Below are 23,504 nucleotides of genomic sequence, written 5' to 3' on the forward strand. Positions count from 1 at the left end.
TTCCAGGTGTACCCCATTGTGATTCGACATTTACATATATCGTGAAATTATTACTATAATAAGTCCAGTTAATATCCATCATTATACATAGTTAACAGAATATTTTTCTTGTGGTTAGAACTGTTAATATTTGTTCTCTTATGCGCTAAGTCATGTCTGACTCTGTGACCCTTTGGACGTAGCCTGCCAGGCTCCTCTGTCCGTGGGATTCTCCAGGCAAGAATACTGGAGTGGCTTGCCGTGCCCTTCTGCAGAGGATCTTTCTGTCCCAGGGACTGAACCCAGGTCTCTCATGTCTCCTGAACTGGCAGGCAGATACTTTACCACTGGCACCACCTGGGAAGCCCATTTACTCTTAGGAACCTTCAGATATAAAATACAGTGTTATTAATTATAGTCACCAAACTGTGTATTATATCCCATGACACTTATTTTCTAACTGGAAATTTCCAAATTTTGACCCTGTTTCACTCACTTTGGGTCTATCACTGACACCACCTCTTTCAAGCACCAATCTGTTTTCTGTATCTTTGAGTTTGGTTTTTTGTTTTCTTATTCCACGTGAGATCATATGCTATTTGTCTTTTCTCTGACTTAGTTCACTTGGTATAATGCCCTCAAGTTCCATTCATGTTGTTGCAAATGGCAAGATTTCATTCTTTTTTAAGACCAAGTGATATTCCATATTCCATTTGTGTGTGTGTCTGTGTGTATCTTCAAGTTAGTGTTTCATTTTCTTCAGATAAATATACAGAAGTAGCATTGCTGGATCATATAGTAGTTCTATTCTTAATTTTTTGAGGAACCTCTGTGCTGTTTTGTATAATGGCTGCATCAATTTGCATTCCCACCAATAATACACAAAGGTTCCCTTGTCTTTTTGATAATTGCCATTTTGATAGGTATGAGGTTTTGATTTGCAGCTCCCTCAATATTAGTGATGTTGAGCACCTTTTCACATAACTGTTGGCCATCCTCGTGTCTTGGGAAAAAATATCTTTTCAAATCTTCCGTCCATTTTTTAATTGACTTGTTTGTGGTGGGATTTTTTTGTGTTTGTTTTTTGGTTTTGTTTTGCTACAGTGTTATGTGAGTTTCTTAAATTTTTTTAGGTATTAACCCTTCATCAGATACATGGTTTGCAAATATTGTTTCCCATTTGGTAGGTTGCCTTTTCATTTTCCTGATTGTTTGCTTTGCTATGCAGAAGCTTTTTAGTTTGATATAATCCCACTTGCTTAAATTTGCTTTTGTTGCCTTTGCTAGGAAAAAAAAAATTACAGTGTTCAGTGTTGTATTTTTTAAAGCTTTTAACTGTATTTAAGTTATCTCCAGAAAATATGTGATAAACATTGCATTATTTTCATCTTTGTTTTCTCATTACCTGATTTTTCTTTAGATTTTATTCCTAAAATTAAACTTCCTTTTTACTAGCCTGAACTGCACATTACAAGTATAATTTTGTTATAGCTTCTGCCTAGTAGCTCAAAGGTTTACAAATCCCCAAGGCATACAAGAAAAATCATACATTATATGAGATTAGGTGAAATAACATACAATAGCAGATAGTTATTTCAGTCCTAGTCTCTTATCTCATTTCCTGGTTATATAGGAGACACATACTACATGCTTGCAACTTTAACTTCTGTTAAAGCTGACAGGGTGACTGCTGAATTTGCCATTTGAACAAGGTGGGTTCCCTATTTTGCAAGAGGGAAAAACAATTTTCTATAGAATCCATTATAAGAAAGCTGTATTTGATAGCTTTGCCAAAGGTTGTGTACCATAATGTCTGGAATGTATTTTTCAGTGGATGAATGGATAAGGCAAGTGGATAGAAGTGGATAAAATATCTTATCATTTTAGATAATCTTTTAAAGTTTTCCTCTTAAGAAATCTTGTTTTCTAGGTACTTTAAAATATAAATGACTTGTTTTTTAAACATGTTTATATATGGTTGGAAGCCACAAATCCCAGTCAGAGATATGTGGGATCTAAAAAATTGGGGGAAATTATCTTAGAACTGTATGATGAGTAAAATGATTTGAAATATATTACTTACATTTTTGAACCTATGCTCTGAGAAATAATCATAAATCTCCCTTTATTATTTCTCTGACTACTTAATATGGAAGTTGAGGAATTAAAAACAAAACCTCTTAAAGCTCTATGTTCTGGAATTATTTTTGTAGAGATTTTCATTTGAAATGCTAGTCAACAATATGACTGTTTAATAAAGAGTATTTGTTAGAGATATTTACCACTACAACTAAAATCACTTCCAAGAGTAGGAGATCTAAAAAAGAAAAAAAGAGTAGGAGATCTAAAGAGAAAATTTATTTTCAAATTCGGTAGCATGGACTTGGGATACAGAAATACCTCAGTAAGCAAGTATCTCTAAGGTGTGCATACATGCCTTTTTTCTTGTATGTAAAAGATACTACCATTAGTTGACGCCAGAACTAAAAACAACAATAATTTGTATCATGATCCTTGTTATGTTTATGTTGTACATTTTGGGAGTGATATTATCGAATTCTGAATTTTTTCCTCATTTTTTTTTAAGCACTTTGTTGTAATATTTATTTTGTCCTGCAAGTGATAATACATCCTTAGTTCAGTTCAGTTCAGTCGCTCAGTCATGTCCAGCTCTTTGCGACCCCATGGACTACAGCATGCCAGGCCTCCCTGTCCATCACTAGCTCTCAGAGTTTACTCAAATTCATGTCCATCAAGTCGGTGATGCCATCCAACCATCCCATCCTCTGTCGTCCCCTTCTCCTCCGGCCCTCAATCTTTCCCAGCATCAGAGTCTTTTCCAGTGAGTCGGTTCTTTGCATCAGGTGGCCAAGATACTGGAATTTCGGCTTCAGCATCAGTCCTTCCAAAGAATATTTAAGACTGATTTCCTTTAGGATGGATTGGTTGGATCTCCTTGCAGTTGAAGGGACTCTCAAGAGTCTTCTCCAACACCACAGTTCAAAAGCATCAGTTGTTCAGTGCTCAGCTTTCTTTATAACCCAACTCTCACATCAATACATGACTTACTGGAAAAACCATAGCCTTGACTAAACAGACCTTTGTTGGCAAAGTAATATCTCTGCTTTTTAATATGCTATGTTGGTCATAGCTTTTCTTCCAAGGAGCAAGTCTTTTAATTTCATGGCTGCAGTGATTTTGGAGCCCAAATTGCCATAAAACAATGGAACCGAATGCCATGATCTTAGTTTTCTGAATGTTGAGTTTTAAGCCAACTTTTTCACTCTCTTCTTTCACTTTCATCAAGAGGCTCTTTAGTTCTTTGCTTTCTGCCTTAAGAGTGGTGTCATCCTTAAGTATTTGACTATTAGGTTCTAATTGGTTTTTTTTTGGCCCTTGATACAGCTCTGTTATGTGGAAATATTAATACATTAACATAACTTTAGTGAAATGGATGAAGGTGGTCAGAAGTTTTAAAGTAATTTTAATAATCTCTGCTTGAAACAAACAATATACTAGAACCTAATCTTTGGTAGATTCTTTAATTTCTGAAATACCTTTCAACTTCAAAAGTTGGTGATTATTTTAACTGGTAATAAAAGCAGCCAAAGAGAGCAGTATACATTAGGACAAATGTGGGGACAAAAGGTGTATATATAAGAGGATCAGAAGATATAACAGTACAGCAAACATTATTGTAGGTAAAAACTAGGAATCCAAGAACATTGTTCCATTCTTAAATCCAGTGAGTAGGAGGTTTTGTTCTTGCAGTGTGGGCAGTGGCTCTCTTGAGTTGCATTTCTGCCTTGCCACATTAATTCCTTTAATCATTGGAAATTTAACATGCTCAAAATCTGACCTCCCCCAGAAGGTCTTTTCCTCTTTTGTCCCTTTTTGTTAATGGCACTCTTTCACCCAGAATAAGGAGTCTTTAATGACACCTTCTTTGCTTTGTCACATATAGTCATTTGCCTGCAAATATCCTTACTTTCTCTTCCTGTTCCAGTCCCACCTGTTCTATACCTCGCTCCTCTGTTCTCCTTGTCAATGTCTTATCCACCCCTTAATGCCATTCTGCATGGTACGTTCATATTTTCAACTTCTTAATATATTCCCCACTATATCCTTAATATTATCATCTATATCATTTCCTTTCTCTGATTTCATAGCTTCAGTGTACAGATTTTACCACTTTATGATTTACTACCCTTTCACTTTTTTGTTGGATGGTTATATAATTCTTAAAGTTAGGGGCCATGTCCTTTACATTTTTGTATCCTTTTCAATGCTTGCTGTTCTAAAATTGAAAATGCGCTGAAAATGTACTGTTGGTGTGTTTGTGTGTGTGCATATGTGTTTGGTATTTGGTGGCAAAACCTGACTTGACATGACATGAGGCTATTTATGTTTTAATTATTACAAATTGCTGTGTTTTTTGTAAGTTAGAAACAGTTATTTAACCTAGTGAGAATATTTATATAGATTTTAGTACAAATATATTAATGAGTGCTATTTTGGGTGTATGATTGTTTAATTAATAGAAATAATAAGCAAATGATTACTACCATGTTAGAAGAATCTTTATGATGCAGAGTCTAAATTCTGGTGATAGTCGAGGACCTAAAAGTGTGGTAATGAAGAGTCCTGATTTACTTGAAGCAAAACCATTTTATACTCATTGTCTAGGTGTAGAAGTCCTGATTTGGACAATAAATTTAATGGTCACCCTACCTATAGCAGATATCCCTACAACAGAAGCCTCCAATTTGAGAGATGGCTAATGAAGGATGAAAACTTTCATCTCATAATGTAACTCTTGTTTTGATTAGAACAAGATACACAGTGAGATGTGTAAGACACTTCAGATGCATCTGATATTAGGAGACGGGTACACTCAAATTTGCTGTAGAGTTAGAGTCTGATTCCTTTTGTTGGGAGTACTTAGTAAAAAAGGACACTGGCAAGAAGCTGTTATATAAGGAAGATGTCATGATGGACATAGAAGAGGTTCATTTAATTAAAAAAAAAGCAAACTACAGTTTCAGAGTTTTTAGTTGACACAGTTCATAGGGTCACAAAGAGACAGACACAACTGAGTGACTGACTTTTTAGTTGATTATAGTATCTAGAAAGATGTTTGTTTGTTTTCTAAAATTATGTAAGATGTAGGCAAGGGTGAAAATCATTCTAGTCTTCTGGCCCAGATTTAACACAGCCTAGCTATAGAAAAATGAGGTACTTTCTGAAGCTAAACTAATTCAAGACAATGTTTTATATAATAATTTCACATCTCTATTCACAATCATAACTAAATACAACCTAAAGCTGTACTAACTCTGGATCGTCCCTTTTAATGACTTCACTGGTCCATGTCACCAGCAAGAACTGAGTATACCCCTGGAGGCTCTGTCTGCCTTTTGTGGGTCCATTTGGTTAGGCAGTGATATAGGGGTTGTGTACCCTAATGGAGTAGGCATTCTATGTTGACAGAGGGATGATGGAGCAATGAATGATTAAAGTTTGTTTCAGGACCTGTTTAAAAATAGTAGGCAGCAATAGATGTCTCCAAGAAGTTTAGGAAAGTTGAAGGACATAAGACTTACTTTGTGGGTACCCCTCCCCCGACATCTGCATGTTACAAATCTAGTGGTAGTGATGCCTTAAAAAAAAGATCTTTGATCTTCATTTTCTTGAAACATCTGTTTCTTTGCAGGAGCGTTTGAAGTATATTGAAATGCTGCTGTATATGATTGACTTTTTTAGTAACTAGAGATGGACTTTTTTTATATATTAATTTTTCTCATTGAATTTGGCTTTTCATTATTAAATATAGAAGATATAATACCTATTTGAGTATTCAGCAAAATTAGCGTTGTTTTAAAAATTCAAAAGCCCAATTAAAAAGTTTATCTGAAACATGAGGAAGGAAAATTATTTTTCCCTTAACCTTAATGAGGCTTTTTTTCCTCTTGGCAGAATGAAGTTAACACTGAAAATATGATCAGCTCCATAGATCATGACAAACAAGATTCTCCCCCTCCAAAACCACCAAGGACCCGCAGGTATTGTATGTCACATTTTGTTTGAAACGATACTTATCTTTTACTTACCGTTACTAAAATAACAACAAAAATCTGAATATTACTAAGTTGTTTTTTTTTAATAACTTCTCTTATCATTCTTTTGTTTAGAATGTAACATGTATGGCAGCTGATCTTTTAATGGTATACTATAAAAAATACTTTTCAATTTAGATAAATTTTCAGTAGTATACCAGAACAGTGAGCATAATCATGAATTGATTATAGCTCATCTTTTGATATGGAACAACTAAAAATTTAGCTATTATAAAGATTTATTTCAGTTTTCTAATAACAAGTAATAAGACTGTCAAATTATTTGCATGTTGAAGTTATATGAAGAGGTTAAATAATATTATTAGCAAAGATGAGTTAATTTATCTCTAGATTATCTTACTTTCATACCAAGTGCTCATTTATAATAGATAAAAATATATATTCCTGTTACCCTTTTTCTCTCCCGATTCTTTCAGGTTAGTGCTAGGTCAGGTGGATGGTAGTGTGGAAAGAAAATAGGTAGTCAAAATGATTTTGTTTGAAATCCTTTTCAGCTGCTTATGAGCTTTGAAGTTGTAAGTCACTTAATTTCTTTGATTTTTGTTTTCTGTTTGTTTGGTTGGTTCATTGGTTTCTTTTTAATTATTTTCCTGAGGAGTAAATCAAATGATGTATATGAAAATGCTACATATAGGACATGGCACATACTTGGTTTTCACCAAGTGTTGGTTTTCTCTTTAAAATGTAGAGTTAAGATTGAGTTACTGAGTTAAAAGGAGGCGCAGTGGAAGATTTGTAATAATGCTATTGGGATGACTTATCCCAAGCATAGATCTGCCCAAACAGTTTGACCTTCCGCAAAGTAGAACTTCTTTGTATAGGATTCACCAATTTTTTCCCCCTTAAAAGTTTGATAGTAGTTGACTAAAGTTGGATGAGGCAACTATGATTGTGTCTTGGCATTGAGTTACTGTACTTTATGAGATCCTTCTTTACAAAAGTAAAAGCTTACAATAAGTAAGAAAAGATGTAATAGTTATCATATATCATAGTCTCTAGAATTCCTTTGCATGCTTCTATAAGGAAGATCAGGAAGCCTATGATGGTTTTAGGAGTCAGTGTTTAAATGCTCAGGGTGTCAGCTGCCCACTAGCACTTCTCAGCAGTTCTTTCTTGTTTGATTTTCATTTTCATATTTGCTGTGTAAGGTAGCCAGTTTAAACCTACAGCTTGTCAGTTCTCTAACTTTTTTGTCTCCCATACTGTCAGTTCTTTAGAGTCCTAAAGACACTATAATGACCTTAAAGGAAATTAAGAAACATTGTTTTGCTATACTAAAATCTTTTCATTTGGATTTTGAGATTGAGCCAAGGTCAAGGTCCTCAAAGTATGCACTGATATTTATGATTTATATGGTCATCTACCTCCAACAACAAATAGTGGTAGCCTCTTCCTAATTTTGATGGAGAAAAAAATGAGTAGAGTGTTCTGAATTTTAAACCCTTCTCATATACCTTTTTTAAGACTTTGAGTCCTGTTTTTCTTCAACAAACGAAAAGGTAATTTTAAAAAGCAGTAAATGAGTGTTAACAGAAAAATGTTCATTCAGCTTATGTCATGGTTTTATTTGGGGATATATACTCACATTTTTATGTGTGTGTGATTTTGTATAACACACTTAGGTCATCTTTCTTATTCATGCAGTAAATTGTCAGAATTTCATTGTGTTCCACAAAGAATACTCTGTTAACTGAAAATAAAATCCAAATAGCGTAAGACTGATGAGAAACAGTACACTTTGTTTTTTAGTAGGCTGCAGTAAGCAGGTTCATCTGTTGTGTAGGTTATATTGGAGAAGGAGGCTCATTTGTTGTGTTCGATTTAGTCATATGATTCTGGTTTATAAATATTTAAATTGTAGATTTAAAATGAACAGAGCCAGGAATTATCAGACATTTGATAAAAGATTCTAACATGAAAGACATATCCAAATAAGCAGGGAAAAGGGGGACGTGGATAAAACAGAGATAGCACACAATGGGGGGAGGGGCCTATTTTCTCAGTACTTAATGCTACAACTATGAAATAAGAATCAGAGAGCCAGATCATAATAAAGAAGATACTCTTGGGAATTAAAAATAATAGCATAAGTTTTTAAAATCAAAATTTAATTTTAATTAAGGAAGGCTCAAAGATAAGGAAATGTCCCAAAAAAATGAACAAAAAGAGAAAATGTGGAGAAAAGATATTAGAGAATCAAACTAGGAAATTTGTCCCATAGTAATAGTAGTAACAATAACGAAAACTAAACCTAGCCATAGTCTAGAAGGAGACTGGAAGAGAATAAATTAGCAAAGAAGTAAGTCCCTAGTATTAACATGTTTGTATAGAAAGTTCTCAATACAGTGGATTAAATACTGTAATACAATGGATTTTAAAAAGTTAACACTCTGAGATTGTGGGCTTCCCTGGTGGCTCAGATGGTAAAGAATCCGCCTGCAATGCAGGAGACCTGGGTTGATCCCTCAGTTGGGAAGATCCCCTGGAGGAGGGCATGGCAACCCACTCCAGTATTCTTGCCTGGAGAATCCCATGGACAGAGGAGCCTGGGCTGCAATCCATGGGGTCGCACAGTCAGACACAACTGAGCAATTAAGCATGCCTGAGATTATAGAACATCAAAGGTTTTTCTTTTTTTTTTTAAAAAAAAAAAAGGAGAACCTTGAAAGCTACAAGAGGGAGAAAAACAGCTCACATTCAAAGGAACAGGAATCATAATTCTGATATAAAATTCTGAAGGAAAGTTATATCTAGTCTAGAATTTATACCTTTTCCAAAAGTCAGTAACCTTGAAAATATAATAATTATATAGGCCTCAGGAAATTTGTTTCCTATTTATAGTTTTTAAGAAGCAATTGGAGGGTATAACCCATTAAATCAAGCATGTATACCCAGAAAAAGGAAGATGTGATCTGGGAAACAGAATCGTCTGCTCTGCTGTGGCGTCAGGGGCCAGTGGTCCAAACTGGAGTGGGAAGCTCAAGGTTTCGAAGAGGGACGTCTCTGTGGTATTGATGGTTATGTGGTGTGTTTGACCAGTTGAGAGGTGGTGTTCAAATCTGCAGGAAAATTTGAAGGACTGAATTACAGATAATATATAGGAAACCCAAGGCAATTATTAGGGAAAAACAAGAGTTATGTATGATGCTATCACTGCTATGAATGATAACTTTAGTCATAAGACTGAACTAACTAAACAGTAGTAGTCTTAGGAAGATGGAGAAGACATTTACATAGCTGGAAGACAGTAAAGTATGTGTGAAATAGAAAGATCCAGAATAAGTTTGTGCATTTTATAATATTTTGAAATATGGATGTAAATCTTAGAAGCAGCAGTTTTTGAAAAGTTGAAACTTTAGGGAGGGAGAAATGGAGAGAATAGCATGTAACACACTACCGTATGTAAAGTGGATAGCCAGTGGGGATTTGCTGTGTGACTCGGAAGTTAAGCTGGGGCTCTGTGACAGCCTCCGGGGTGGCAGGGAGTGAGGTGGGAGGGAAACTCAAGAGGGAGGGGGCACATGTCTACCTGTGGGTGATGCATGGCAGAAACCAACACGATACTGTAAAGAGGTTGTCCTGCAATTAAATACATTTTTTTTTTAAGTTGGAAAAAAAAAAGAAAGTTGAAACTTGATGTTTCAGGGTAACTGGAGGGCTGGGAGGGGACTGCTGGTTTTTTATTAAAATTCTTAATATTATCTAACTTCTTGAAACAATGTTTATGTATTACTACCTTGTTAAACATTTAATTTTTTTAGTTGGGCAAATTTTAATTTTTTATTCATAACCACAGACTTTATTTACTGACTTTTAACATAAGAGGCTTAGCTACATAACTTACCTATCAACTTATTTTTTAAAAGGATGAACATTCTTATAATACCTTTTTTTTTTTTCTTGTTTCCCAGTTGCCTTGTAGAAGGGGATGCTAAGGAAGAAATACTGCAGCCTCCAGAACCTCACCCAGTGCCCCCCATCTTGACACCCTCACCCCCTTCAGCTTTTCCAACAGTCACTACTGTGTGGCAGGACAATGACAGATATCATCCAAAGCCAGTGTTGCACATGGTTTCATCAGAACAACCTTCAACAGACCTCAACAGAAACTATAATAAATCAACAGAACTTACAGGGAAAAATGAATCAGCTATTGAACAGATAGATAAAAAATTGGAGAGAAATTTAAGTTTTGAGATTAAGAAGGTTCCTCTTCAAGAAGGACCAAAAAGTTTTGATGGGAACACACTCTTAAATAGGGGACATGCAATTAAAATTAAATCAGCTTCGGCTTCACCGTGTACAGTTGATAAAATCTGTAAGTCACAGGAATTGAGTTCAAGAGATCTACAAGTTGATGATATTTCCCAGAATTCTTGTGTGGACTGCAATGCAACACAGTCAAATAAAGATCCGATTATTCTACCGGAAGCCTCACAGAAGAATTCAGACACACCTCCAAGGCCAGACCACTTACCTCTTGATGGAAAAGGACATTTAACGTGGTCATTTCATGGACCTGAGAAGACTCTACCCATGCCCGATTCATCTGAAGGCAAATCCTCAGATATCCACTGTCAAACAATGAAAACTGTGAGTTCAACACCAAGCCCCACAATACAAGTTGAAACCCATGATCTTGCAGATCATCATGACAGTTCCCCTCTATTCAGAGCACCCCTCAGTTTTACTAATCCTCTTCACTCTGATGACTCTGACTCAGATGAAAGGAACTCTGATGGTGCTGTGACCAAGAATAAAACCAGTATTTCAACAGCAAGTGCCACTGTTTCTGCTGCCACTAGTAGCATTTCTACAAGGAAAGTATTACCAATGTCCATTGCTAGACATGATATAGCGGGAACAATACATTCAGGTGCTGAAAAAGGTAATAATAATAGTATCTACACTTAAAATTTTTTACTCTGTGCCAGTCAGTCACTGTTCTGAGCAATTTTGTTATATTAATTCATTATGTTTTATGCTATACATTACTCCGGAACATACAGCAAAATTCAATTATTTTTTATCCTAATTTTTTTTAAAGTAAGCCTCTACCGTTGGCTTTCCTGGTGGCTCAGTGGTAAAGAATCAGCCTGTCAGTTCAGGAGACATGGGTTCGATCCTTGGGTCAGGAAGATCCTTGGAGGAGGAAATAGCAACCCACTCTAGTATTCTTGCTGGGAAATCCCACGGATAGAGGAGCCTGGTGGGCTACAGTCCATGGGGTTACAAAAGGGTCAAACATGACTTATGAACTGAACAATAACAACAATTTATTTTTATTGTTACCTTAGTTTGATCACATTGCATTACCAGACTCTGTGTTTCCAAAATATTTCAATTGTTGTAACTGAAAACTTTCTCTTCTTACATCTTACAATTCTTAGTATAAATGGGTCAAAAGTTTCTATGATTGAATAGTTGGAAATAATTTAGAGAAGGTAGAATTACTTAAAGTGACACTGACATATTGGCTATTTAATTCCACCCATGTATGTTACAGAGAGTAAGGGATTCCCAGTTGGCTCAGTGGTAAAGAATCCGCCTACCAGTGCAGGAAATGAGGGTTCTATCCCTGGGCTGGGAAGATCCTCAGGAGAAAGAAATGGCAACCCACTCCAGTATTCTTGCCTGGAAAATTCCACGGACAGAGGAGCAGGCTACAGTCCGCAAAGAGTTGGACACGACTTAGTAACTAAACAACAAAAACATATCTATTTCATTATCTTTTATGATCTTTTAACTACAACATACCTCTTTAAAATTGTTCTTAGTAAAAGCTCCTTTCAACAATGGGGTTAACCAAGGAGCAATATTGCAACTGCCTAACAGAATATGGGAAGTTTAATTCAGTCAGTAAAAAATAGGATATTTCCATATCTAGTCATCAGTGCTACTACTGTTGAATTAATGACTCTTTAAGCAATCTAAGCATCTCAAGATAACACATGCCCTAAGTTGCACGATGTATTATTGGATCTTGAAACTCCTCTTTAATCTGATAAAAATTACCATGATTGCTGTCTTAAACAGAACATAAAGTTGAGAGCAAATATATAAACACAAAACCTATTTACTGATAGATTGATTATCAATGGTCTTTTACTTGTCCATGAACTTTAGAAGTGACACATACAGACTACTATTTATTATGTGCAGGCAAAATTAGTACAGTGAACATGAAAGATGACTTCCTCTAATTCTGACAAGTTCACCCATACTGTGGTCCGTGTTTTCCTCACCTCAAACATTATTTATCATTTTCTTTATTTTGGGGATGTATCTGATAGAGTAGATGAGTCTAAGCTAGTTTCTTAAATTTACTAAGAACTAAGCTAGTTCTTGGAGAAGGAAATGGCAACCCACTCCAGTGTTCTTGCCTGGAGAATCCCCGGGACGGCAGAGCCTAGTGGGCTGCCGTCTATAGGGTCGCACAGAGTCGGACACGACTGAAGCGACGTACCAGCAGCAGCAGCAAGCTAGTTCTTGATTCTTCTGCATTTTATTTGAGGGATCTTTAGAAGATACTGGTTGCCATAATAAGTATTGTAACAGTTTGGCATAATTTAAAATTGTTAATATTTTTTCCCTCAACTTCAGGATTTGAAAAATAACTGCTGGGTTATAGCTACACAAGAAAATACATAGACAAGAAATTGTCATTTTTGGGTTTTTTTTGTTTGTTTTAGCGTATCAGGCAGTGCAGTTTGACCAAAACTATGCTTAAATGACTTTGGCATTAAAGATTTTCCTGTAGAACATTCTGTGTTGCAACATAACTACAGGCAGTTCTTTTTTTGTTTTGTTTTGATCACACTGCACTGAGATCTTAGTTCCCTGACCAGGGCTCGAACTTACATACCCTGCAGTGGAAGTGTGGATTCTTAACCACTGGACTGCCGGGGAAGTCCTCAAGCAGTCCTAAATTTTAATGTTATTCATTCTTTACCTTGTAGATGAACCACTGACACCAGGATTAGATTATTGTTTGCTTATTTGTTTTAAAATTTGTTATGGAATAATTTTGATGCTTGAAACAACCTTTTGCATAAGTTATTGCCTGGAAACAAATTCCTGGCTATGAATTCTGATTTTAATATTGACTCAGGCTTCCTGAAAGATTTTCAAACATGGCTACACTAGGCTCCCATAAAGTGTATTATTTACAAAAGCCTATGAAAATGTGCATCTCTGGTTAGCTAACATCTGAAACAGAATTTTATTACACAGGAAAGGCAATTCAAAGATCCAGGGAGAAACATGCAATTGAGAAGCCAAGTATACAGTTAGAAAATAAAGTCTTAAAAATGAGGACTGTTAAAACAGAAGAGGTATAGAGTTTCCAAAAGATACTTGATGTAAACAACCAGACCACTTCCTGATTTGTTCACTTAATTATGAAATGACACCACAATGCCAAGATTATGCGTTCCTTCCTTACAATACCCATCTCTTCACTGTGAGCTGTTAGTAACAAAGGGGCAAGGGGAAATAGGATTAATACTCAGACCGATACTGCCAGGTAAGGTGGATAGTTCTTTTACTTGCTTAACTTTATATGCAAGAAAGAGTTACAATACTGATATTATATATATAAAGTAGTAGACTGTAACTCAAACAGCAAAGTGTCATAGCACAGTTGTTAATATTTTTAAGGGTTAGGGATACAAAAAATTGTATCTTCATGTTTTCTTTATCTACCTCCAGTGAAACGTCAAAGGATCTAATAGTCTTCATGTGCATCATAAGGCTAACTGATGAGACTTACTTAATGAGACTTACTTAATGCATTATCTTTTCCAAGAGCTAATTTTGTTTTTGCTGATGAAAAGCTTTTATAATATGGCTTCAGTCAGTATTCTCAAAGTATGGTCATATGGCACTGTTCACAAGATTTTAGGCACTAAAGAAATGAACATTCCAAAAAAATTTGCTTTCATGTGAATCATTTTACTGGACCCTTTTTAAAAATTATTTTTAATTGGAGGATAATTGCTTATCAATATTATGTTAGTTTCTACCATACATCAACATGGATCAGCCATAGGTATACATAAGTCCCCTCTCTTGCCCTAAAATTTGTAATGGTTATATTTTGTGTGTTAGAAAAATAACTAGCACTATCAATCTATTTTAGTCATGAATATTTATTTAAAACATGACTGAAGTACATCATTAAGTTGAAAATGAGTGGGACTTAAATATATATTTATATGGTCCACAGTATGGCAAAACTCATAAATGGAGTTATGCTGTTGATTATAGTTTGGGAAACACTGACTTCAAACGACAAAGCTTCCCTTTGTGGACTCAAAGGATCATCAGCAAGCCCAGTGGCACTTGCCTGCTGGCTTCCCTGTTGGAGTTTGAAAACTCAGAGGACAGTGTGGTTGATGCCTAAAGGGTGTCAGGAGAATCACTGACATTTCTTCTGTGCAACAATGATGGAGGTTTTTTTGCTCAATAAGCTTCCTAATTCTTTTTGATAATGAGTCTAGTGATAAGGATATCTTGTTTATTTTTTGCACTTTTAAAGACCAGTTCTCTTAGATACTTGTGACAGTGATTTTTAAGAATGTCAAAAAAGCTCTCATTTTGTTTAGATAACAAGTTCATTTTTAAATGAGTTAACATATCTAACAAGTTCATAATTTGTCTAAATTTTATGTATTTAATATAGATGTTGATGTTAGTGAAGATTCGCCTCCTCCCCTACCTGAAAGAACTCCTGAATCATTTGTACTAGCAAATGAACATAGTGAGTGTATCTTTCTGATCTTACGTATTTTATACTCTAATAATAAGCTCTGAAAAACATGGCTAATTATAATCTGTTGCTCTTGAGCTGCATAGTTAAATTCAAAAACAGGCTTGAATTTACACTGATAAATGTTTTTAATATTTTGTATGAAAAATACCTTAAAATGTTTTTATTTGCTAAGACTGCTAATAAAATGGCTGCATTTATATCAAATACTATAATTCAGTTAAATGTAATTATAACAGTATATAATTTGTCTTTTCATTCATTAAAAATAGCATTTGCATATGAAAAGACATACATTTAAATTCTGTTGTTGGCAGCGTCACTCAGATGATGTTGAGTGACACTTAAGTCCACAAGATTATCAATGAAAAGTGGGAGAAAGTGATCACATACATATTTCTCCTCCTCATCCTGAAAAGGAATACAGAAACAACTTTACTATATTTACAATGTTTTGTGCTCAGTGGAGGTGCTCACTACCTGTCTTATCTGTTGCATTTTACCAATATTTTATTAATTTTAACTGATTTTAAGAATTAAAAAAAAATAGTGAAGCTGTAAACTTCATTAATGCTAAATAAATAAATCTGTCATACCTGTAGATTACAATGTGCTTATATAAGCTCTGATAATGGAATTTTTAAATTTTAAAAAGAAAAAATTGAAGGAATGTTCTTCAGTTAATAAAAACTGGGAAAAAATTTAGTGGAAGTGATAGTTTCTAAATATCCGTAATATCTGTTTTTAAATATTACCTGAATGCAAGAAATTTCAAGAATTAAAGATGTTAATTTTAATTGTAAGATTTAATTTTTCTCAGATACATCTGTAGGAGCTGAGTGGAGTGAACTTCAAAATGAGGAACAGTCTGAACAGAAAAAACCCGAAGTGAGTCTTTTGGGGATTAGAAGAGCTATAGCTCAGTATTTTTGTTCTTTTATTAATTGATCTTAACAGTTGTTTATTATAATAACTGTCACCTTAAGACTATTAAATATAATTTTTGATAATTGTATCTTATGCTATGATTTCACATAAAAAGCCTATATAAAATGTCAGATCAAAAATTTTTTTAAAGAACATCATGACCATCACTTCAGAGTATTATTTTCCAAGCTGCTTTTGAAATTTGTAACTTATGCCTTGTTTCAAACCATTTTGGAGATATGAATGGAACAGGAGTTAATGATTTTCAGGGTCATAGTACATCCTAGAGTTTGTTCTTTCTATTATAAAATCAGGTATATAGTCTCTCCCTTTGTTTCTTCTGGTTATGTGAGCTTTCCTTTCACATTCAGGAAATGTTTTGGTAGCTCAATATTTTAGCAATGGGAATGCTATTTTTATCAACATTAATATTTTGTGTATTTTCCTCATATTTGAATATCTCCAAAATTGGAGTTTATCTTAAAATTGGTTAAAAAAAACATTGTGACATACTTTTAACTGGTACATAAAGTATTGGTAACTAATAAAGATATGTCTTACAGTCAGTAATATAATTTGATGAATACAGTAGAGGCTTGGCAAAATGCACTTGTATGCATATTATCTCATCAGTAAATGCTGCAAGTTTGGTTTTCATCCAGAAGGAAAAATGAATTTCCCTGTCTTTTTATTCCCAATATAAAAACACCATATTAAAATTTTTAACTCTTAATTGAAAACACCATTGTTTTCTTTTCCTTTGACACTGAGAATCTTGATAGATCTTGATTTATTGGGATATATACTCACATAACACCTCAATTCTATACTTTGTGCATGAAAGGGATATACTATAATAGTTTTTGAATGTCTTCCTTATAGGGCTTGATAACCTCTGGAAGTGAAAGATGTGGTAAGTTGGATTGTGTTCTTTTCTGCTATAGATTATATAGATTAAGTTACATAAAATAGCATGTCTCATGGTGTACACATTTGGATATTTGTTTGTTTTTGGTGTTTTTGTTGTTATTATTTGGTTATTTCTCCATGTGAAAAAATATGTAGGATGACTTCTCTGAAACCTGAATTATGTAGTGTAATTCTTTTAAATTTATTATTATATCAGGTATTATTATGGGTCAGGAGCATAAACAGCATTTATTATCAGTCATTAATGACTGATAGGAAGGAAATAATTTTTAGAGTATTTTCTTATATTTTATTTCTGTTGTTTATAAAAACATCTAGAATCTAGATGTGACAGTGATTTGAATAAATGCCCAAAATTAACCTAGATGATTGATTGGGTTGTTTTGGAAATTTTCTTTTTAGGACTTTCACATTTGTGAAGGTCTGTAAGATTATGTTAGCTCAACCCAGTGTTATATGCCAAGTTAGAAAATTTTTCCTTTGCATTACTTTTACTATCATAGTAAAATAGGTCCAGTTATTGTTCATTCCTTTAAAGAAGTAACTATGTGAGTGGCTCACCAAACATCCTAGCCTGTACAATTCCCTCAGTTTATCTATCATCTCTGCCCTAACCTCTCTTCTGCCTCAGCTGCTGTCACCCTGAATCTGTGCCTAATGGGGCTCATTCCATCACATAAACTCTTTATTATTCTCTGTTTACTTTTCTGAGGCAACATATAAGGAAAAAGAGTAGAAGTTTTAGTGTCAAGCCTACCGAGATTGGAATCTTATTTTTGCCATTTTACATCTGACGTGGCTTTGGGAAGTGACCTAATCTTTCTAGGCCTCAATTTTCTTCTCTGTGAAATGCAGATAATGATAGTAACCTACTCTAGAGTAGGTTATGATTGTTATGAAGGTTTAATTAAATTAAATCATATATACACAGTGCCCAGCACATGGTAGGCATTGAAATGGTAGCAGTGCTGTTATTATTATCTTTATTATATTACTACTGCTAGATCCCTGGGTCTTTTATTTTCTTTGTTAACTCCTTTCTGGTTTCTTTTTCTCCTCTAGTCTAGATATACATCATCCATCACTTTAATCACACACATAGTTATCCTTAACTTTCTTGTCCCTGATTCCCATGCCATCTTATTTTATCCCTCAAGATTACTAAATACTGCTGGGGAACATTGTTCAGTTTTATAGATTGAGCATACAATTCTGGGATTGATCCACAGTTGAGCCCTCAGCATTTACTTTTTTCTAAAATCATGAATCCCACTAACTCATACTCAGTAGTAAACCTTTTATTTCGTTCAGAAAATTGAAGCTTTTAATCTAAATCATCATTTCCTCATAGAAGGCAACCATGAATATTCACCACCACTAGTTTCATCTACATGCCTCTCTTCTCTGTCCCTATACTTACCACACTGCTATAATAATTAATGTTCTTGTCTGTTTCTCCTACTAGACCAAGGGCTGGCAAACTATATCCCATAGGCCTAATTCTGCTCTTGAGTTGTTTTCTTATTCTGCCCTTGAGCTGAATAAATGGTTTTTACATTTTAAAGAGTTGTTTAAACATAAAAACCAAGAATTGCAACATTGTAAATCAACTATACTCCAGTAAAACTAAAAAATGAAATAAATTTTATTATTTTTTAAAGCAAAATTAATTTTAGAAAATAAAAACAAAAATCAATGAAGAATATGGGACAGAGACCATATGTGGCTTACAAAGCCTAAAATATTTATTGTCTAGCCTTATATAGAAAAAGTTTGTCAGTCTCTTTCTAGATTATGAGTACCTGATGACAAGGATAGTCTATCATTTGACTTGTATTCCAAGTTTCCAGAAAAGTTCATTACAGGGGTATAGGGGGTGTGATGAAGGTGGTGAGTGGTGAAAGAATGACTGAATCATAGTGGTTGATTTCTTTTGTTACTAGTTTTAAGCACTGGCAGTTAAATAAGTAAACTATCTACAATTTAAGCAATGCTAAACCTTAAAAGAATTACATAGGTAATTTTTTAGGTGCAAATATTAACTCCATTAATAAACTATGAACTTATTTGCTATTGATTTCCACAGAAAAGCATCTCAGTTGAAGTTAAAGTAAGAGTAAAAGGAGAAGTCTCACATAGCACATTTCTAGGTGCCTGTAAGCACACCTAACATGATTTCCTGTGTTCATTACCCTTGCATTTGCCTGGGCCTCTAAAAATATGATGCTCAAGAGAAAACCGCTCTTTTAACTATTTGCCCACATTAAAAGCAATTAGAGGAATTTTTTTACATATTATACAACAAATGACTGTGATTAATAATGGCTTTGGTTTGCATTTTAGATCATCCAGCACGAGGTATTCATACAGAGACCTGTACAGAATGTCCACCTACTTTTAGTAACAAGAAAGATCAACAATCAGAAAGTCCAACAGAAGCCACAGAGATTGGTAATTTGTTTACAAAATAATTTTTAAACTATAATTGTGTTTAATGCTGGCAAGAATGAAAAACAGTTATTTGCCATCACTCCAGAATTTCTTAAGGCAAACTTTATCAAACTTTATGCTATGATTTCTTCAGGTTTTTAAACAACACTTGCTAAGAATAAAACAAGTACCATCAAAGTTGCTTGGAATTAATTATAAAATAAATTTATCCTGTTTCATATGAGATTAAAAACTAAAATATAAAATGTAGTATGTAAACAAATCTTACTTTTGTGTTGAAAAGACTAAAATATCCTAAATGTTTCTCTTACATTTTTATAGAATTGATTTTATTTTTATAAAAGAAACAGTTTTTTTTTCAACTATACAGGAGAAATTAAGAGTTGGTTTATGTTTGTAGATATTTGTTTAAATGCTGAATTTCCATATGGAAATTTATTTGTTCCAGAAAAGAAGAATGTCTACAGATATGGTTTAATAGTGTAAAAGTATTTCTGAACACTAGCCAACTATTGTGGTATTTTGATTATAGGTTTTGGTAATCGCTGTGGAAAACCTAAAGGACCAAGAGATCCACCTTCAGAATGGACATGATTCAGGGAACTAAAAGACACTTTAAATTATACTGGAAAATTCAAGTGCCACTGAAAGCCAGATTTATAGTATTCCATCTTAAAAATGTGGGACTAACAGCAGTGTAGATTGTTACCTTAGTGATTTTTTCTTTTCTTTTTTTTTTTGCTGGGACCATCTACCTGCCTTATATTACACTTAGGAAAAGTATTACGTTTGGTTTATTTTGTAACTTCAAGTATTATTGCCTTAATGTCTCTTAACCCTGTTACACGCTGCTTGTAGACATGTTAATATAGTAATACTTTTATGATAAATAGAGTTTAAGGACTACTCTTTTTTGCTAATGTTTTATCATGTATGCATTATTTTGTATATGTACAGGGCAAGTAGGTATATAATTTGATAAAGTTGCAGTCATAAAATATTATTAACAGAAGATGTAAGAAATTTCTGCATGGTCTAAATCTTTGTGTACCTTATTTGTAAATTATTTGCCCTGAAGTTTTAGAAAATAGTTTCTGATTTTTAAAATTGCTGGATTCATGCAGCCAGCTTTACAGGTTATCAGAGATCAAAGATTGTAATAATAATACATTTTGTAAATTGTAAGCAAAAAGTTATTTTTATATTATATACTGTCTAATTGTCCATCCTAATTGTCCTTGTTTTCATCTAGTCATGGAGATTCAGTAAGTGCCTTGGAACAATATTGAATTCTCTTAGCTTGTGTGTGTTACTTTAATATTTGAACTCAACTGGGATTAGAAGACTATCAAACTATATGTGTTCAGGATATTTGACCTGTCATTAAAAAAACAAAAACAATTTTACAGTGCCTATTTGTTTTGTTTTTTCATTCCTCATTTTTAGAAAATTAGACTTAATATCCACCTTCCTGCCAGCTCAATCTTATCTTTAAGTCATGTTGTGAATGGGGTTAATCTCTTGTTTATAAAATAGGGAGCACCTTCTGCAACAACATGGCTGTGCAGTTCTAACTACTTATCTTGAGTCAGCCCTATTCATACTTCTCAGCCTTATCATTATTGCCTACTGGGATCCAGGAAGTCTCCAAACAAAGGTGCGGTTGGATAAGGGGAACTGGTTTCTTCCCATCCTGCACTGCAGCAGAGGTCCTGTCCATAAGTACCAAGTCTGAATTTTGACATTTTGGATTGAAGCTGATAGATATCTGTACTTTCCCTCTGCAACAAGACTAAGGTGAGATAAAGTAACCATATATGAATAGAAGGAGGATCATTGTGGAAGAGAAAATGCTATTATAATTTCATGTCAAAAAATTTTCAAAGCTCAGTAGTCTTAGAATGTCACATTTCCCTCCTATATTTGGTAAAAAAAAAAAAGAATTGTGAATCCAGTGGGCATTTGATATTCACAAGAAACAAACACCTCTATAGCATGTCATTTTCTTAATAAAATTTAAACTGAAATAAAGTTTAACTGAAAAAAATACCTAGTCTCCATACACTTTATGACTTGTATAATATGGCACTGAAATCATTTGTAAAGACTTCTTTGGGGAGGAGTTGCTTTGGAACACCTTCATTGAAGTACTTCATTGAAGCATACGTGTACTCAGAGGGTGCAGAAAGTATACTCACCATCACAAAGTACACACCTCTATGCGTGTGACCACCTCAAGCAGTAGAATAGGACTAGCCACTGAGAAGCTTCCCTCTGGGTCTGTAAGATTTGCTCATTATGTGCAGCAGTTCCTTTATTCATTTTTCATTGCTAGAGTTTTATATTGTGTGAATATATCACAGTTTGTCTGTTCTGCTACTAACAGATATTTGTGTTTTCAGCTTCAGAAAATTATAAAAATTTTTTGCTACAAATACTTTTTAATGTGTTTTGGTGCACTTATATATGCATCTATTGGGTAGATAATTCAGGAGTGCAGTTTTTGTAGAGTATGCATATATATTCAGCTTTGTAGATACGGCCAGTTTTCAAAAGTGGTTGTTCTGATTGTTACATATTTCCCTCCTGACTAATGAGGTTGAGTACATTATTACGTGCTTAGGACCATGTGGCTGTTCACTTTTGTGAAGGATCTGTTCAAGTCTCAAAAAGATACTGTTTGGCATATCTACTAAAGCTGAGTACACACATATTCTATCATCTGGCAACTCTGTGCCTGTTTTTCTCTTTAGTGATTTGTCTTTTTCATATTGATTTGTTGGAATTATTTATGTATTCCACATTTTAATCCTTGTGGGTTTGCCTGAGCTTTGCCTTTTCACTCTATTAATGGTGGTTTTTTTTTTTTTTTAAGTAAAAGGAGTTCCTAAATTTAATTAAATCCAATTTATGAATGTTTTATTTTGTAATTATTCTTTTCTGGTGTTCTCTTTTAGAAATGTTTGCTCACTCCAAGATCACGAAGATATTCTTCAGTTTTCTAGAAGCTTAATTTTTTATTTATATTTTTATGTTATGTTTTTATCTAAAACTGCAGAATTAATTTTTTGTATAGAGTATGAGGTAGATTTTTTTCCCTTGATGAATCACTATTTAACGTCCTTTCTCCATTAAATATATATACTCTTATCATCATAAGTTATATATTCATTGATCTTAGTCAATTACTAGATTTTTCTTTCTATTCCTTTGCCTATCTTTATGTTTTAAATTCTGCCTTTTTCCACCTTTAGCTTTCTCCCAGTGATTTTTATATTGCCTAGACAGTCCATAAAGTTATTATTCATTTTAACTTCCTATATAAAGCATATAAGAAGTTTATTTGTATCTGAGATAAATTATTGCCAAATTCATCCTGCTACTTTATCTGAAACCTCTACCTTGTAGCTCATACTACACTTAATCTTTCCTTTTCCATTGTAACTATCAGTTACCTTTCTTTTGGAAGCAATTTTTCACAAATAGTAATTTTTACTTTATGGACATTTTTTCCTTATATTGATAAACACAGCAATAAAACCATAGTTGTATGTGAGTGGTGAGCTAGGCTCAGACAATAGTTAAATGACTCCCTCACAGGTAACAGCCTCGTAGGACATGTGCTTATGTTTTTGCCTGAGCAAATTTATATAATTGTATATCCTAAACTCCTGTGGTCATTTAAAACAGCTGAATCTATGAAATTCTTTCTTTTTTAATTGTTTAAAACATTTCTTAATGCTATGGCCTGTGTCATTTTTTTAAACTGAAGTATAATTGACATATAGTATTAGCTTTAGGTGTACAACATAGTGATCCAGTATTTTTATACATTACAAAATTATCACCATCATAACTATAGTTACTATCTGTAACCAGACAGAGTTACTAAAATAGTGACTATATTTCCTATGTTGTACATTACATGCCTGTGACTTGTTTATAACTAGAAGTTTGTACTTCTTAATCTTTATCACCTATTTCACTCATTTCCCCACACCTTTTCCCTCAAAACAACCAGTTTTATCATCTATGAATCTATTTCTGGTTTTTTTTTTTTCAGATTCACTTGTTCTGTTTTTTAAGTTCCAAATATAAGTGAAATTGTACAGTATCTGTCTTCCTTTGTCTGACTTAGCATAATACACTCCAGTTCCATTCTTTTGGTTGCAAGTGGCAAAATTTCATTCTTTTTCAGGGCTCGGTAACATATTCATTGTATATATACACCACATGTTTATCCATTTGTCTATTGATGGGCACATAATTAGTTAACTAAAAAGAGACAGTTTTGTGCTACCCGTGACAGG

At 33.9% G+C, this 23,504-nt stretch overlaps 1 protein-coding gene across 2 annotated transcripts in view; it reads left to right on the forward strand.

The window, feature by feature from the left end:
• The window catches only part of PTPN12 (protein tyrosine phosphatase non-receptor type 12), an 87,560-nt gene extending 66,965 nt beyond the window's left edge, over window positions 1–20,595 (forward strand). For both annotated transcript variants that reach the window (XM_020880321.2, XM_070469796.1), the window contains exons 12-18: window positions 5,956–6,041; window positions 10,028–11,004; window positions 14,800–14,877; window positions 15,707–15,774; window positions 16,696–16,726; window positions 19,087–19,194; window positions 19,727–20,595. In XM_020880321.2, coding sequence (XP_020735980.2) covers window positions 5,956–6,041; window positions 10,028–11,004; window positions 14,800–14,877; window positions 15,707–15,774; window positions 16,696–16,726; window positions 19,087–19,194; window positions 19,727–19,788 — 1,410 coding nt within the window. In that variant the 3' untranslated portion in view covers window positions 19,789–20,595. The remainder of the gene's footprint in view (window positions 1–5,955; window positions 6,042–10,027; window positions 11,005–14,799; window positions 14,878–15,706; window positions 15,775–16,695; window positions 16,727–19,086; window positions 19,195–19,726) is intronic.
• Window positions 20,596–23,504: the final 2,909 nt, after the last annotated feature.

The sequence above is a fragment of the Odocoileus virginianus genome, chromosome 1 (assembly GCF_023699985.2).
Source record: "Odocoileus virginianus isolate 20LAN1187 ecotype Illinois chromosome 1, Ovbor_1.2, whole genome shotgun sequence".
Taxonomy (NCBI): domain Eukaryota; kingdom Metazoa; phylum Chordata; class Mammalia; order Artiodactyla; family Cervidae; genus Odocoileus; species Odocoileus virginianus.